At 40.6% G+C, this 16,332-nt stretch overlaps 1 protein-coding gene across 7 annotated transcripts in view; it reads right to left on the reverse strand.

Moving 5' to 3' along the window:
- Positions 1-16,332, reverse strand: part of TMEM241 (transmembrane protein 241) — a 56,271-nt gene extending 39,939 nt beyond the window's left edge. The window contains exons 1-6 of one of the 7 annotated variants that reach the window (XR_005259751.1): positions 15,067-16,316; positions 11,572-11,618; positions 10,475-10,552; positions 6,046-6,127; positions 2,324-2,401; positions 933-958 (exon numbers count right to left, since the gene is read on the reverse strand). Coding sequence is in view for 4 of the 7 variants with exons in the window: in XM_038162175.1 (XP_038018103.1) it covers positions 933-958; positions 2,324-2,401; positions 6,046-6,127; positions 10,475-10,552; positions 11,572-11,618; positions 15,067-15,138 (383 nt within the window). In the remaining 3 variants the exon portion in view is untranslated. Of the gene's footprint in view, positions 1-932; positions 959-2,323; positions 2,402-6,045; positions 6,128-10,474; positions 10,553-11,571; positions 11,619-15,066 lie in introns of all 7 variants that reach the window. The other 6 variants (XR_005259752.1, XR_005259750.1, XM_038162182.1 and 3 more) reach the window with 6 other exon arrangements.

The following is a 16,332-nucleotide window of genomic DNA, read 5'->3' on the forward strand; positions in this document are numbered from 1 at the left end:
AGAAATTAGGAAGATAATGCCTCCAAGTACACTAAATAATAACCCAACATTATCCATTCTAAAGTACAGCTAAAAGATTACAGGATGTGGAAGACAGCAAATACCCATTCTTCAAGGGGATATGGGGGCATAAAATCAAAATTTTAACACATGACTGGTTGATTTCTGTTTGTCCCTTTCCATCTCCTTTTTGAAGGCTAAACAATCAGGGCCACCAAGGGTTGGTAGTTGTGCAGCTTAATATCACAGAATCACAGAATCATCACGGTTGGAAGAGACCTTCAAGATCATCTGTCCAGCTGTCAACCCAGTGCGACCACATCACCCTAAGCCATATCCCCCCAAGTGACGCATCTTGAACACTTCCAGAGATGGTGACTCCACCATCTCCCTGGGCAATTTATTCCAATGCCAAACCACTCTTGTAGTGATTTTTTTTTTTCTAATATCTAATCTGAACCTCCCCTGGTGCAATTAAAGGCCACTTCCTTCTGTCCCTTCATTTGAGACATGGCAGAAGAGATTGACCCCCACCTCGCTATGAATGGTTCTAGCAGAAATGGATCTCATTTACCTTTCATTTCTAAGGAAGGGAATTTTTAGCTACTTTCTAACACACTAATTATCTTTCTCTTACAGTTTATGATTACCCACTGGAAGTTCAAACCTTCCAAGCCTTTCCAAAAGCATTGTTATGGGCTGTTCTTTCATTCATTTCATTTTTGTAAGGAGAAAAAACATATCAAACTATTCAAGCAATTGCTAAAAAAAATTAAAATATTTAATTACTGCTATGTTGCAACTTAGGCTCACTGCCCACAGGAATGTGCCTTACATTCTTCATTGTTTTGGTGTGTCATTATCTGAAGTAAATACAGAAGCTGAAGCCAAAACAAGTCTGAATCTGACTCTGAGTAGTTTTAAAAGCTTACCTACAGACTTTCAGATGAGACGTCTGCTGTAAAAAAGAAAGTATGATTAAACCATTAAAATTAATGATAAAAATAGTAAAATAGTGTTTCCTCCTTCCAAAAACTGGAAAGTGATGACAGCTGATCTTACTGCACCATACACATTAAAACTGCAATGAGCAGCATTCAAAATTTGAGCACTGCTTAGCAAATTTAATTTGATGAGGAAGAATCAGGATTATGGATCAGCCTACTTCACCTTGATTTATATTTTCAGATTACTTACCAGCAAGTAAACTTAAAACCAGACATGAACATTATCCCTGCTCCTCAAACTTGACTTGAATTGTACCAAAACTGTGTAACATATGTACTTAAATATTGAGTTTTCCTAATTAGGTACTACCTCATAAAAACCAATCTTGATTTAAACTCATGAAATTTTCCCAATATTTTGATAGGAAATTATTCCTGAGGAGCTTTCTGTTAAACTTGTGCTTGCATTATCCTTGTCTCTGCTTTTGTTTTTAAAGAGAGGAGTCATAAGCTTGTGACATAGAAGGAAAATATGAAATACTTTGACAGGGACACTAATCAGAGGACAATGACACAGGGACATGCCATGGTACACACTGCTTTGTCCCTCAGGCATAACCTTAGTGATCTCTTCTGTTTGTTAGATGAAGTAAACACCCATTTATCTGTCTTCTATACAGAAAACAGTTATAATGAATGGAATATGCCTTTCACAGCAAGCCAGAGGCCGCTGTAGAAACAACTTTGTGATGAATGATTTCCCAGTGTTAGCTCACACAGCAACTCTGTAGTCAGTAAGAAAAACATTTCAAAAAAAGCCTAAAAAGAAGGCTCCCCAATGCAGTTTGTAAGAAAAAAAAAAAACAAACCCAGCTGTTACAAAAGGGTACAAGAGTTATTCTCCTGACTTTCATAGGGGCAGAATCTCAAGCATTCAAAACAAATTCAAAAATGCACTGTTTCTCCTGCATTTTATGTGATGTGCCCTATCTGTAATCATACAATACACAAGATCTATTATACTGATTTGATCTAAGGGCATAGTCCTCGTTCCTCTCAGCTCAAACAATGAGATTTTTATGTGGGGCATGAGAGAGAGGGAATATTAATTTTCAAAAGTGAAAAACAAGCAGTCTTAAAAATGCAGACAGGCTGGTGATATGTATTTGCAGTATTTCATCAAATAAGGGGAAAATGAAACATCAGTATAGATATTTGTCAACAGCAAAAAAGATCTCTCAGGGTCTCATTCATGAATTGCTATTACAGTGAGTCCAGAAAAGCATACGGCACTAATGCCCACATTAAGAGAAATGAGGTATCTTGTTCTGGGACAGTTCTATCACAGGAGTTACCTTGACTAATAGATCAATTACCTCTTTCTGCACAAACTTCTGGAACCCGCAGGTTATGACTTCTGCCGCGTTGTGCACAGTGAGGAACACTGGGATTGGCTGCCATGGGGAGAGAACAAAAATGCCCAAATCAACCCCGAGCAGTCACACACACAGGAAGGGGCATTCCTCCTAGAAACAGCTGTCCCACATGTCTGTGGTCCGGGGTCTTGTTTTTGAAGCTGTAAACCCATGCCACATCACCTAAAAGAGACTTAACCCATTCCAATCACTAGCACATGGGCACAGGCATCTGTAGGAATGTGCCCCCTATGGACAGAGTGACAGAACCTTCCTCTGTCCCCCAAAAAGGAAAGAGCCCAGAACTTTCTCCCAGTGATCAGGTAGAAAAGTCACTGATAGGACCTTGGGGGCTTCACCTCAAGTTTGGGGACAGCTAATTGGCCATAAGCCAAAAGGTCCCGCCTGGGCCATTGAGTAGAAAAGGACAGAACAAAGAAACCAAATCGCTTTTGTGAGGTGTCTTTTACCAGGAGCACAGGCTTGTGGCACCTAGATTGCTTTGAGTTTGTTATTTTGCCTTTATTAAACCTTTTTTGTTCCTGACGCTGTCACATCAGCCTCCTGCTCCTTTTATGCCTCCTAATGAAAGCTGAGCTATTCTGGGGTGTAGTGTTGAGGGGTTGAGAGCTTATCAGATCAGCTCGAAACCCCCCGGGCAAAACGCTACAGGCATCTTTAAATGCAGACCCCCCTGCAGGCCTGCTTGCTGTGTCCCACTGCGGAGTGCTCAGCCAGTTTGTTTGTACCCAGCTACCCCAGTCAGATTTGCTCCAGGTTTCAGTCTCTAGTCTTCCCTCTCTGATCCAGGATCTTCAGCCTCCACAGTAAACAGTTCTCATTTGTTGTCCCATCTCTGTCTGCTAGTAGTAAGAATACAGTGTGACTCCTAGCAACAGATTTGTGGGCAAGACAATTTTAGGTGATTGCTTTCAGTTACTGCTAGGAAGAGCTGCCCAAAATTAGGATAGAAATGCAATAGTTCATACACAAATGATGTTGAAATTATACTCACTGAGGTATCTGGATACCATCCCAACATGAAATCATTAAGAAACAAACCCCGATGATAACAATAATGAATCAAACACCCATTGCCCCAGGCAAACCCAACTAGAATTAGTGGTTCATAATACTTCCTCCAAATCAGATCCATGGTCTCTCAGACAGCTGAAACAGAAGCAATTCTCTGCTCTGACTAAGATAACCTAAAGACTAAGCCATTTTAGGAAGTAGTATTTCCCCACTTGTGTATGGTATTTAAATCACAGTAGCAGAGAATGGATTAATTTCTCAGTGATGTCCAAACTTTTAAGTACCAGCTGATATAAGCAGCAAATATCTCTCAAATGTGACTGTGCATATTTTCTGTAATTTTCTTTTCTTTACATGCTAAAGAAAAGAAGCCAGATAAGCATTGCTGATTAAACATTTTAAGCCATAATGACAACTGGGGTGGGTCCATAGTCAAAAACAGTTGCACCAAAATAAGAATGGAAATCACACAAACACAACTGGCATGAAGTTGTTGGACCCAGCTTCACTGGTACTGAAAACCAATTCTCAACCCTGTTGCTGGATAACTGAGAACATAAACCCCAAAGTATTAAACATCAAATTACTCTGAGCTTGACACACTAATAGGAAATACAAGAAATACCCATAAACAAGGAAAGTTGACAGCAGAATTTATATTCTTCCCTTTGTGAAAGCCAATTTGTTGGGTTTTTCTTTCCTCCCTTCTGCTTTTGGCTCTTCCAAATGGGTTTTGGAGCCAACAATGGCTCCAGTTTGCCTAGCCCACTTAACCTTCTCCATATGTCTACTGCCTTTGATGCAAGTATTTCTTAAATTTGTGAGTGGGCTTAATGCTTATGAAAAGAAAGGTTTACTGGTTGGGCAGGCAGGGTGAATACACTCTGAACAAATCTGCTCTCATGGCTCTGCATACTTTTTTTAATCATCACAGTCCAGAGCTAAGCAGTTCTCCTCCAGTTCTAGCCCTGAATCCTTGGTCTGGGGAGATTGCCAGCACCTCTGGGAAGAGGCACAAACAGAGATTAAAGTTGTAGCTTTGCCAGTATACAGGAGTGTTTGAAAGTGGGTCCTCTTGGATTTGATAATAAAAGTACACATAACTTCTGCTTTAGGAATAAACCCACTTAATTAAAATATGCTGTTGAGATGAGCCAATTCAGCTATGAGTTTGGGAGAGTCCACTTTCATTTTCAGTGTGTCCTAAAATCGTTGTAGACAAAGTTATTGTAAGTAAAGCTTCTACATAGGATTGAATTCAGCCCCACTACGAGACAGCACATAATAATTATGGCCTAAGGCTGCTTTTCATTTTGTATTGCCTCGTCAAATGGCCACAGAATTAGATCTCTAAATCCCCATTCACGTACAACAAAAGCCATTAAGAAATGTGAGATGCTCCTTAAGAAATATTTGAGATACAAATCAAAACCCTTCACAGCCCTTCTGTGACTCCAGTGCAGTTCACTCATGAATGACCAGAGCAGGAACAGGAGATAAATACAGTAACTTGCAGGATGACCAGGAAGTAAGAAGAAATAACAGAGAGGATGTGATTCTTAACTTCTCCACCACCCAGGTGAGCAAGGAGAAAAGATGCTGCTGCCAAGGCTTTATTGGTGCTTCCAGACAGGGCTTTTCTTATGAGATTTTGCTTACCTTACCCTAAAGAAGGCAAGTGGAACTTACTTTGATAAGGAAGCAAGAGGAAGTAAAAGCAATCACACTGAGAGAGAACTGATCTGGGAGCATGGAGCTTCTGAGCACATGCCTGTGCTTTCTCATGACTATTTGTGTCCAAGATAAGGCCCCCAGCCTTGCTTACAAGGACAGAGACCTCCTGTTCTTTTCTGCTCTATCTCTCTACTGGGATTTTCAAGGGATCGCTACAATCAGAATCTGGTAAAAAAAGTCCCTTTTGATCCTGCTTAGGGCTGAGGAGGTGACAGGGCAAGCTGGCTCTGGAGCTACATTAAGATGCACTGACAGAATGCAGAGGGGAACTAGTGCAGGATCTGAGCTTGCAGATTGCACAACAGCAGCAAAATATTGTTATTTTTAAAAAATAAATTTATTTTACTTTTTTTTAGGGAAGACTACATAATTTAAGCATAAAGCATTCAAGTTTAATGAAAGGAGATTTGACATTCTGTAAACATTTGGTAAATTACTGTGATGCAAATGAATCCTAAAATTGAGTAATCTAACCTTTCCCATAATCTCTCTCCAACTTTCTATTTATTTTTTCAAATCCTGCAAAGAATCAGAACCTTCTCATTGAAATGGTCTTCATCAGTTTCCTGGAAGGATTTCCCACATATCCCACAGCCCCATTCCTCCTTTTGCAAAGTTACAGCTACTGATTTCTTCAGCTTCTTCCCTACCTGTATAATTCAGACCACTGAGGATCTGTTCAGTAAAACACTAAGTACACTGTAGAGATGCTGAGTGCTTCAGGCTGTCACAGAGATGCTTTTTGATGCCCAGTAGGATTGGACCACTGCATTACTTCCACTAACAATGGATCTATTATTTAAAGTCCTCCTCCCTCCTTCTCCCTCAACCCAGGAACAGCATTAAACACCATGTATGAAGGGTTTACAAAGTAGAGGTAATAAAGAGCTGACTTCTACTGGTTCGTTTCTTACCAATCTAGACAGTGCCCTGGAGCCAGCATAAATAATGCCCACAAAAAGTACTGATGCAGGAAGCCATGAGAGGATTTCAGACCTGTGAAAACAATTAAAATCCCATTATTTCACCACATTCTGTTTGCATACAGAAAGCAACAGTTGCTTGCAAGGAATGTAATAATATGTATATATGTACATTAATTTCAAACATGTGCATGTTGAAGTCAGTATCAGATTGCTCAGTATTCCTCCCATGTACTAAGGAGCTCAAATTTGAAATGATTCATTTTGTCTAATCCAAGAGAGGAATTAACTGCAGATATATTTTCTTTGTTTTACTCTTTCCCTGGCTCCTCTCCCTCCAAAATCATGTTGTTCTTTTGTTTTTTTCCCTCCCTTAGAAATTACTCCCATTGGTATTAAAGGAAAGACATTTCAACTAATTGCCTTGATGTTCTGTGAAAGGAATGAAACCTGACAAATGAAGGCATAAAATGGCTCACTTGCACAGACAGCACACATTTTCACTATGTACAAATACACTGGGCCACCCACACATTCATTTCTCAGCCAGATTTACAAAGAGATTCTTCCTAAAGATCAGATTGTCTCTGTAGAAGCCTATCTCTTGAGATTTCCTAATCATATTCCTTTGACTAAGCCAAACTCCTAGAGGCAGTTTGACAACTAATGGAGGAATGAAGTCATCAGATTGATCTGATTAATTTTTTTTTTTAGCCATGGTTGCTGCAGTAGGGTCAGGTTTCAGTTCTGAGAAGGGGCTTCAGAACTTGCACTTCTCCTATTTTTGATCTTGTTATTTAAAGGAAAAAAGGGATCAGGTAAGTGGTAAATTTCAGAGAGACTAATGTAAGATTTTGGCAAGGGAAGAAAGGAGTAGCTGTGAGATAAAGGCCTGAATCAAGGGCTTCCCAGGACTGAAGACATGGCTGCCCCATTCACTCTTCCCAGCCTTGGAATTAAAGTGGAGAAAACGTTAATGGGCACTGCTGGTTCTCAAAACAAAACCAAACTGCTTGTTCTCAAAACAAAACCAAACTCCTTAGTTTGCATTACACTTCCAATTAACATGTACGACTTGAAATGGAATTGTAGATACTGGTACACCAGCACACTTCATGGAACACAGGAAAACAGACCACTAAACAATGAAATCAGAACAGTACGAATAAAGATAAAACATGCACAAAGATTCATGTAATTACAGACAAGGAAAAAACCATAAATACCACATTTCCTCTGTTATTATATATATAATTTTCCAAGACAAAAAAACCCCAGGGTCACAAAAATAATGTTTAGATCATTTAACTGGCATAAATATTTGCCCTGGGTTTTCTTGACTAGTCTCCATAAATTTTTATAAAAACACTGTTTCTTTTGAGGTTATTGACTTCAACTGGAATCTCATCAAGTCCAAGATCTAATACTGTCATACCTCATTACCAATGAATTCACATCAGACACCCACAAAAATACCCCTGCACTATTGGAACACCAACAAATTGAAGAAAGGGAGAGGGAAGAAAAGGAAGTGGCTCTGGGAAGATAAAACGAATACATGATAAAAAACAAATTTTCATTTAGAACATAAAAATATCACCCTTTCATGTTCCCCACCACTAAATTGTAGGAATCCCAAATATGTCTTCATCTCCAATGCAATTCTGCGAAGTGCAATGGAAAGGACTTCAGATGCTTTTTCCATGATGTAAGGGTAGAATTTTATGCTGCCAAATGGGAATTTCAGGACTGAAAAAGAATGCACGGATGTTTGATGTAACGTGTCAGCATCAACAATCTGTCTTGTATGTAAACCAATTAGCAGCTTCTCCTGTTGGCAATACACTGATGCACATGCAAAGCAGGAAGAGAACTGATGAGTTTGTGGCTGTTGCAGGGCTAAATCCAAATCCCGTGATAGGCAATGGGAAGGTTCCCCCAAACAACACTTAAAGAAAGGCTCTGAGCTGCTGCTTAGCTATGGGTGAAATGCAGCACTACAAGAAATGCAAATCAGAACACATCAGACTTATGTGTCTATAAAGCAGAAGATGGGCAGCAGACTGGAAGCATTATGCAGATACTGCATGTTCCTCTGTGGTCCACAGGGCCCTTGTTTTGGATAAAATCTTTGCAGGCAGTCAACATTTGCTGTTTTGAAGCAATGAGGGAAAGTTCCTTACAGTATGTCCTGGGGGAAAGCAGAGGCAAAGCAGGTTATCCACAAAACCTGAGTGCGATTAAATAATATGTTTTTATTTGGTCTTTATAGCAAGGTTAGTATTCTGGACTTTAGACAAAGGGCAATGATCTCTGTGTAATAGCTTAATTCTGCTGAGACACTTTGGGTGACCTGAACTGGCTCAGAAAGTATATGAGATCAGTCCATGCAGAAAAATCGAGACCTTGTGGACATAAACAAACAAATGGATAGCAGTTTATTATTTGAAGTATGATGAGACTGAAGACTGTCTATGCTATTCCTAAGTATCCTACACATAGACAAAACTCTCCCCTCTAACCAACAGACAGATTCAGAGACAGATATTTTGTAAGCGGGGATGGAAATGTCCATACTCCAGTAGTAGCATTAAAATCACCTTTGCATGTTATGTTTGTTTGTTTGTTTGTTTGTTTGCAGGTGAGTTTTTTTCTTGGTAGTGCTTTGGAGATTTAGAGGGTTTCCATGTTTGGGTTTTCAGGCTGCTTTTTGTTTTGGCTTTGATTTTTTTTTTTTTTTTAAATACAGGAAATGTTACAAATCCACCTCTGCAAAGCAATAAAGCATGTGCCTAATCTTTGTGAAGAAAGGCAAGTTTAAACTCATGCTTAAATAGTTGGATGAATTATAGCCAAAGCATGTAAATTAAGTCTGCTTATTCCATTCAGTCTATTCTAGAACAGGTATTCTGTATTAACCGAGCTAAGGAAGAGGTTTCCCAAGAGGGATTTCAACCCCTTTCCCTGCAGTGTGCTGACATCTAGTGGCTTCAAGTCTCCAGGGTCAAAATATGAACTAATTTTTCATCCAAGCCTATCTTAGATAAAAACAACCTCTTCAACATCAGCGAGTAGTTCTTGTCCTCTATTTTCCTTAATGTCTTCCCAGGTTTTGAAAAGACGAAAGTATCTTTTCCAAACTGGGAAAAAAAAAAAAGATTCAACTTCAATTTCATTATTTGAAGCAGAAGTAATCATTAGTGTAGAAAAACTGAACTATAAAAGGGCATTACTGATGGCTGTATTCTTCTACACTGTTTTGTGATGACAAAATCTGCATAAACAATATAAATTTGATAATAATATATATGTGTATCAGTAACTGCCAGTAAAGCAAGGTTTGGACCCTAATCCTGTCTCTGCCAAAGTCACTGACAGCTTTTATAATATCCTCAGTTTATTGCAGCTATAAAACAGGAAACTGAATTCTGTTTTCATTTACGACCTCGCTTATATTTCCATAGTGATGTAATCACTTGTACGGACATGAAAACAGAACACAGCCTGGTTTTTCTGACATACTCACAGGATTTCATTCCAAGTGAGGAGATTCAATTTTTCAAGCCAACTGTTTGAATCTCAAACAGAAAGTTCGTCAGTTGTCACTTGCTAATACAGAATCACTGAGAAAAAGTTACATTAGCAGGGATGTCTGGCAGTCATTTAGTCCAAACTCTCCCAGCTTCAGAGTCAAGTCACATTACTCAGGTCATTGCCCAGGAAGGTTTTTAGTATCTCCTGAGATGAAGATCCAATGATTGCTGTGGGCATACATTTTCTAAATGAAACCATTTTGCACAATGAAAAAGATGCTGCATTCCATACTGCAGAATGGATCCACCTGAGCAGAGTACAACTCTTTTGAATTGTGCCATCACACTCAGTTCAAGCAGATGATCTTTATCTACAAAGCACCATTTAATTTGGAGTTTTATAGTTAACATCAGTTAGGAAAAGGCAAGTGATCCCCATTTATGTGACACAGCTCTCAGAAAAAGGCAGATCACATTTGTAGACTTCACAGCCCTGAGGGTTTTGCAGAAGATTGTGTCCATGCTCTTAACTAACATTACCAAGGTTTCTCTTACAATACTAAGAAACAATCCAGGGAAGAGATTGTTTCTTAGGGACAGATGTTTGGATAAGACATCCTTCTTGTTTTCACTATGGGCTTTTTGGTTGTCTTACCAAGGTTAAATTAAATCCATTTTATATAAGAAGTCGGTATAAGTGTGTGTCATTGAACACCCATTTAACTAAAATGTAAGTTCTCTTCTACACCTATGAAGCAGAACACCCGCACCTCCACATACATCAAACTCTATTTTAGCCAGATAATAACATCCATGACCAACTTAACTGTGTTGTAATCCACCTACAGAAAATAAGTGTTTGGCAGATACCAAAAAACCTACAGTACCTTGAACACAGGTTTATCTCCACCCATCCCAACTTCCAGGAGATGTGAAGCAGAAGTCCACCCACCAATGTTTGCCACCTGAAATAGAATGACACTAGGAAATAATGTGAGGCCTAGGGAATATGTGCAGGTAACTTAGAATAAGTAGCAAGTAACGCACACTGATTTCTTTTACACTTTAAAATAAGTTATCAGCTTTCTTCTTCCTTAAGCCAGTGGTTTTCAGAGAGGTGTTCCATGTATCTTGGGTGAAAATCCTTAAATATCTACCACATTTCAGACAGAGATATTGTATTATAATGTTAAATGACATTAACATCCATAACAAATATAGAAGTGGGCTTATTTATGACTCCCATACATTGCAATGCATTTAAGCAATTATTTAAAATATTTTTCACACATACACAAGTAAACAAATATTCACTCTATGAAGTACTAGAGTATAGTGGTAAATATTCAATGCTACTATCACAGCTCACTTCACCTTTTTTTGGATGAAGAGCATATGAGAGCTTAAAAGCCAGGTTTCCCTGACATTTGCTGCAGGTTTGACTATGCTCTATCCAAGAGAGTAGTGAAATCCCATCAGCTTGATAGCTTGATTGTGAAAAATTTCCTCTTGTCTCAGGTTTTAAGGACAGAACTTTGTGACAGTTTCAGATGCTTAGGACTATGCAGTAAAGTCTTAGATTATACAGGGAACAAAACCAAGGACAATGAACAGTAACAGCATGAATTACATTCTTTTCCTCTTTGCTCATCTGTCACAGGTCTCAATGAAAGTACATCTGAGCCATTAAAAAAATCCCAAGGAAAGGTCACTTTTATAAGCCAGAACTTAGGGAAAAATATTAAGATGCTAACATTAAGAAATTAAATGCATTTCGAAATAATAGAAAAAGATAATAACTGTGGTAACACAGATGCCATAAGGCAGTTGCTTGCCATTGAAATACACTTTTCTGTTGATTTACCACAGATTTCTCTAGACAACAAAAGCCAGTAAAAACAAGAAGTAGGAAAGTTAGCTACAGCATGGAACAGCAAGATGTTAAAGTAATTTTTCAAACCACAATTCTTAAAACCATACTTACCCTTGAAAAAGGGTAGGGTAGGTAAATTGCAGGACAGACAGGACATACTGGAAAACAAATAGCAAATTAATGGACATCAAACACCGACAGTTCATAATATTAACAAACAATCACAAGCAACAAAACAAACACAAAAAGCTGTCATTTTGCCTTAATTGTGGTAGAAAAGACAAAAAAAATGTTTAGTAATTTCACTTGTGGTGTATTTCCTCCCCCTTCCCTCACAGGGCTGCACTATGGTCTCTGAATGCTTGATGGGCCTCAATCTCGACGAACATCATCTGGGCTAAGTTCCACTTGAGTTCATCAGAAACACCATCAGCTCTCAGGAACTTAATGCTGTCCAGTGAACTTTTTAACAAACAGCCTTGGAGACTTATTTTTCTTGTCTGTATAACAACCCAAGTGGAACCACATTTTTGTTATTGAACTCTCAAAGGAAGTTACCAACTCACATTGAGGCCAGGAAGGAAAATCACTTTGTCTAAACCCAACTCTCTTGTGACCCTATAAACAGCAGTCCTGAGTGAGACCCTTTAAGCTCTCCTGGACCACAGCAGGATGCAACCAGCAACCTCCTCTGAGTAGGACACCTCTCAGAGCCAGCTAGTTTGCTACACTTGGAAGATCGCTGAAGGACAATGATGGATCCCGGGCTGATATCATCCACTCCTCAAGACTCAACCCTTTGCCTGTGAAGAAGATGCAAGGACATCCAAAGTGAGCACTTCACTGAATTTGAAGGGAATTTTTCCTGGGTATACCTTGTACATGTCTCTTTAGGTCTGAGTGTGTGTGAATGCATATGCTGTAGCAAATTCATTATGAATATTTCTCCCTTTGATTCTTAAGTATATTAGGTTTGTAAGTAAGATAGTGAGTCACTGTCATGCCTATATTAAATTCTATAGGAAACTTTTGTTAAATTGTTGAAATTAAGCTTTTGATTGAGAGCTGCTATTTTTTAAGTTATAACCTTTAGACTAAACCATTGGTCAAATCTGGAGTTCAGTTTGGCAAGTGGGTCCACTATGAATGCTATGACTCAGTGTGTCTTTTTCCCTTTCCTGTTCTTACTTCCATGCAGATAATTTTTGGTTTATTGATTTTTAGATTGATTGATTTTAGTTTGATTTTTCTCTCTCTGCTTTAAGCATCTAATAATGTCATAGATGTAATGATGGAGTAATGCAATAATGATGTAACAATGTAATAATGTAGTATTGATAGCAGTAGAATGAACCTCACCAACAAACTATTGTGATTTCACTTTAATATTAAATCTGCTTTTGCCCATCCCTTTGCTGGTGATTCTCTGAGTGACCTAAACCACCCATTCATGACACTTCCCACACCAGAACTGCTGGATGCTGCCTCAGTCACTGTGGAAAGGAACAAACACTAAAGTACATGAGGCATGGAGTGGACACACTGAAAAATGGAGAAAGCTGTCATCTGAACTGCACTTTCACTTTCTGAACACAGTCCATACATCATACTGAATGGAAAAGGATTAACAGGAACAAAAAGCCATAAGCACCAGTCAATTAAAATCATATCATACCAAACAAGCAATCTTTGGCAGAGAACCAAGAGCAATAATCTAAACATAATTGTCTCCTTATAGCTAATGTATCTTAGAGACTTAACATTCTGCTTACACATTGTGTAAAATATTAAGCAGCCCATAAAGCCCACCAGAGACATAATACATGTGGGTAAAAAGCAAAATCTGTGTCATTGCTTTAGCCTGCTTTGTCTGGGCCTGCACATATGGATGCTAGTGTCTACTAACACTAAATATGTATATATGCAAATGTGAGGCACAAATGCATGCCTTCCAGGTTTAACAACTTCCCATGATGAAGTATATAAATACCACTTCTGCAAAGGAGAAGAATGATTGAAGCTTCCTCAGAGGAAATGAAAGGCACCTGCTATTCCTTCCAGGAGCCAGCAGAAGCTGTCAAGGGCAAAAGGAGAAGCTGAAAGCTTTCAGCAGAGAGAAAACTGTGCTGAGCACCTTGCAAGGTCCAGTTTTCAGGTGTGTGGCTGTCACTAAGAAGCTGGCATCAGTATACAGAGACAAGGCATGTTGATTCGCAACAGGTCTTTTTACATATACACCTGTCAGAACTGCCACATTCATTTTAAATCAGGATGATCTACCTACACGTCTGTACCCCTGCTTGCATTTGCACACCACCTTTAACAACTGAAAGGTCTATATTCTGGTTATTTTAAACTTTATTACACTAAAACCTACATTCAGGTTTGAAAATATAGGCCCTATGTCAATGTCTCTATGACTTCTTCTCACAGATAAGCCAAATAATACCCTTACCAATCCATGATGCAACCTGGCAGCCCTTTTAGCCCCTTTCTATTTAACTAATCACTACTCCCAGCAGTCTGTCAAACCAAGAGTTATCTCTCCCTACAACTTTGCTTCATGTCTGGACTTCAGTCTGCTTCTGGGCATCCTTAATGGCAAATGTATCTTGGAACAGAAACCACTGGCCAACGCCCAGAAAAGATTTCATTTTCACCTCTGAAATGCTGCCTTTCTCTGATCCTCCCTCAGAATACTCATACCCTGAATGCTTCACTGATATTTTTTTCTTTCAGAAATCTGCACCAGAAATGGAGACGTGCTCTCTGACAAACAGGATAGCATGGAGCACTTACTCTGACTTTTCCTCCCAGAGTGAAAAAACTACTTTCAAACTGTGCTAAAATGATACAATTTTATTCACAAATGTGACCATCTTCAGCTTACTTCTTATGCTTAGACACTTCAGCAACACTAATACGAAATTGTTACACAGTGAAGAACAAAATTCTTGTCCTTAATTCGTCTGTTAATTAAGTATTCAAAGGAACAAAGTTGCCATGGAAGTTAATATTTGTTTCACTTCTAAAATAATACTTTGAATATTTCACATTTTTCCCTTGGATAGTTGATATCATTGTTCCAGTTAACAGATCTTCTTTTGGGAATGAGAGCAGTTGCCAGACACCGATAATGAAATATATACAGCATCAGCGATGCTTTCAGTGCAGCATAACTTCTGGCTCTATAACGCTTCATTCATTGGAATGATACGATGTCTACCTCCTTGCTCTCCCAAACAAGACTCTAATGGAACTCATTTGTCATGGAAGGGTAAAGCTGTCACACACTGAGCAAAACGAAACCGGCACCCTATCCGCAGTTTCTGGAGCACACTGGGATGGGCGGCTGGCTGGAGTGCCACGGACTTTTTCACTAGTGGGGTAGTCCCGTCCGGGAAGGGCTGGTCCTCCGGCTCTGCCTGAGCGGGGTGGGGAAGCACAGGGCACCGTCTCTCCTCTTTCTCCTCCTCCCGCTCCCGGATCCCTGCATTTCCCTGGCCCCCCGCTCCCGCGGCCGCGGACCGGCAGCCAGCGCCCCCGCACCTCCCCGAGCCCCGCCCGGCCCGTCCGAGAGCGGGGCGGCCCCGCGCCCGCGCTCACCTTGTTGGTGAAGCTGGAGGCCAGGTAGAAGAGGCAGAAGGCGAGGCCGCCCGCCGGCCTCTTCAAATACATCAGTCAGCGCGGGCGCGGAGCAGCGCGGCGGCCATCGGCCGGGGCAGGGACACGTCGCCTCAGCGGGCGCCGCCTCTGCGGGGCCGCTGCTGCCGCCCGGCGGCCGTGCCGGGCCCAGGGCGGCCGGGGCGGCCGGAGCGCCGCAGCCCGGGCAAAGCCGCGGCCCAGGCGGCACCGCCGAACCGTGACCGGCCGGGGACGGAGGACATTGTCCCCCCTCCTCTGCCCTTGTGAGACCCCAGCACCTGGAGTGCTGCGCCCAGCTCCGAGGCAGTCGGCGCGGGAAAGACCTGTTGAAGCTAGTCCTGAGGAGGGAGGCAAAGCACCGCTCCTGTGAAGACAGCCTGAGAGAGTTCGGGATTTCAGCCCGGAGAAGAGAACGCTCTGAAGGGACCTTACACCAGCCGTTTAGTACCTAAAGGGGACCTGCAAGAGAGCTGCAAAGGGACTGTTTACATGGGCATGTAGTGGTACGGGGAATAGCTTTAAACTGAAAGAGGGCGGATTTAGACTAGATGTAAGGTATTTTTACGGTGAGGGTGGTGAGATGCTGGAACAGGTGGTGGATACACCATCCCCAGAAGTGGTCAAAGCCAGGCTGGACTGGGCTCAGAGCGACCTGATCTAGTTGAAGACGTTTAGCAGGATGCCCTGCCCTGGAATGTGGTCAAGCAACTTGGCCAATGCCCTATTTACAAGGCTATTAGTCCAGTGGTGGACTGAGAGAGGGCATCAAGCTGGTTTTGGTGTTGAATTATGACAACACCAGTCTGACCCATCAACTCCCAAATTAGCATCCTGACAATGAGGTAAAGATTTGGCAGCCAAGCTGCTAAGCTGACCTGGAGATATATGACTGGCAGTCAGGCACTGTACACTATAAAAGTCCAGTCCATTTCCATATGGTTAGGTTCTTCTAACATATCCCTTCTTGGAGTGTGTATGAAGATTTCTCCTTTGGGTAGGGACACCCCTTAAAGTTAGTCCTCAAGGCTGAGTGAAAGAGATTTTGCCCATGGTCATTGTCATGGGTGAATAACATCAATCTCTGCTTTAATAACTATTTCTTTCTGGTGGTTTTAATATAATTGCTTTTATATAGTTGCTTTGATAGAGTGCACTGTACCATCCTATCCTAGCAGTTTTATCGTCTACAGTGTGTAGTAAATAATTCTAAGATCTAATGTCTATTTT

Source organism: Motacilla alba, chromosome 2 (genome assembly GCF_015832195.1).
Source record: "Motacilla alba alba isolate MOTALB_02 chromosome 2, Motacilla_alba_V1.0_pri, whole genome shotgun sequence".
Classification (NCBI taxonomy): Eukaryota; Metazoa; Chordata; class Aves; order Passeriformes; family Motacillidae; genus Motacilla; species Motacilla alba.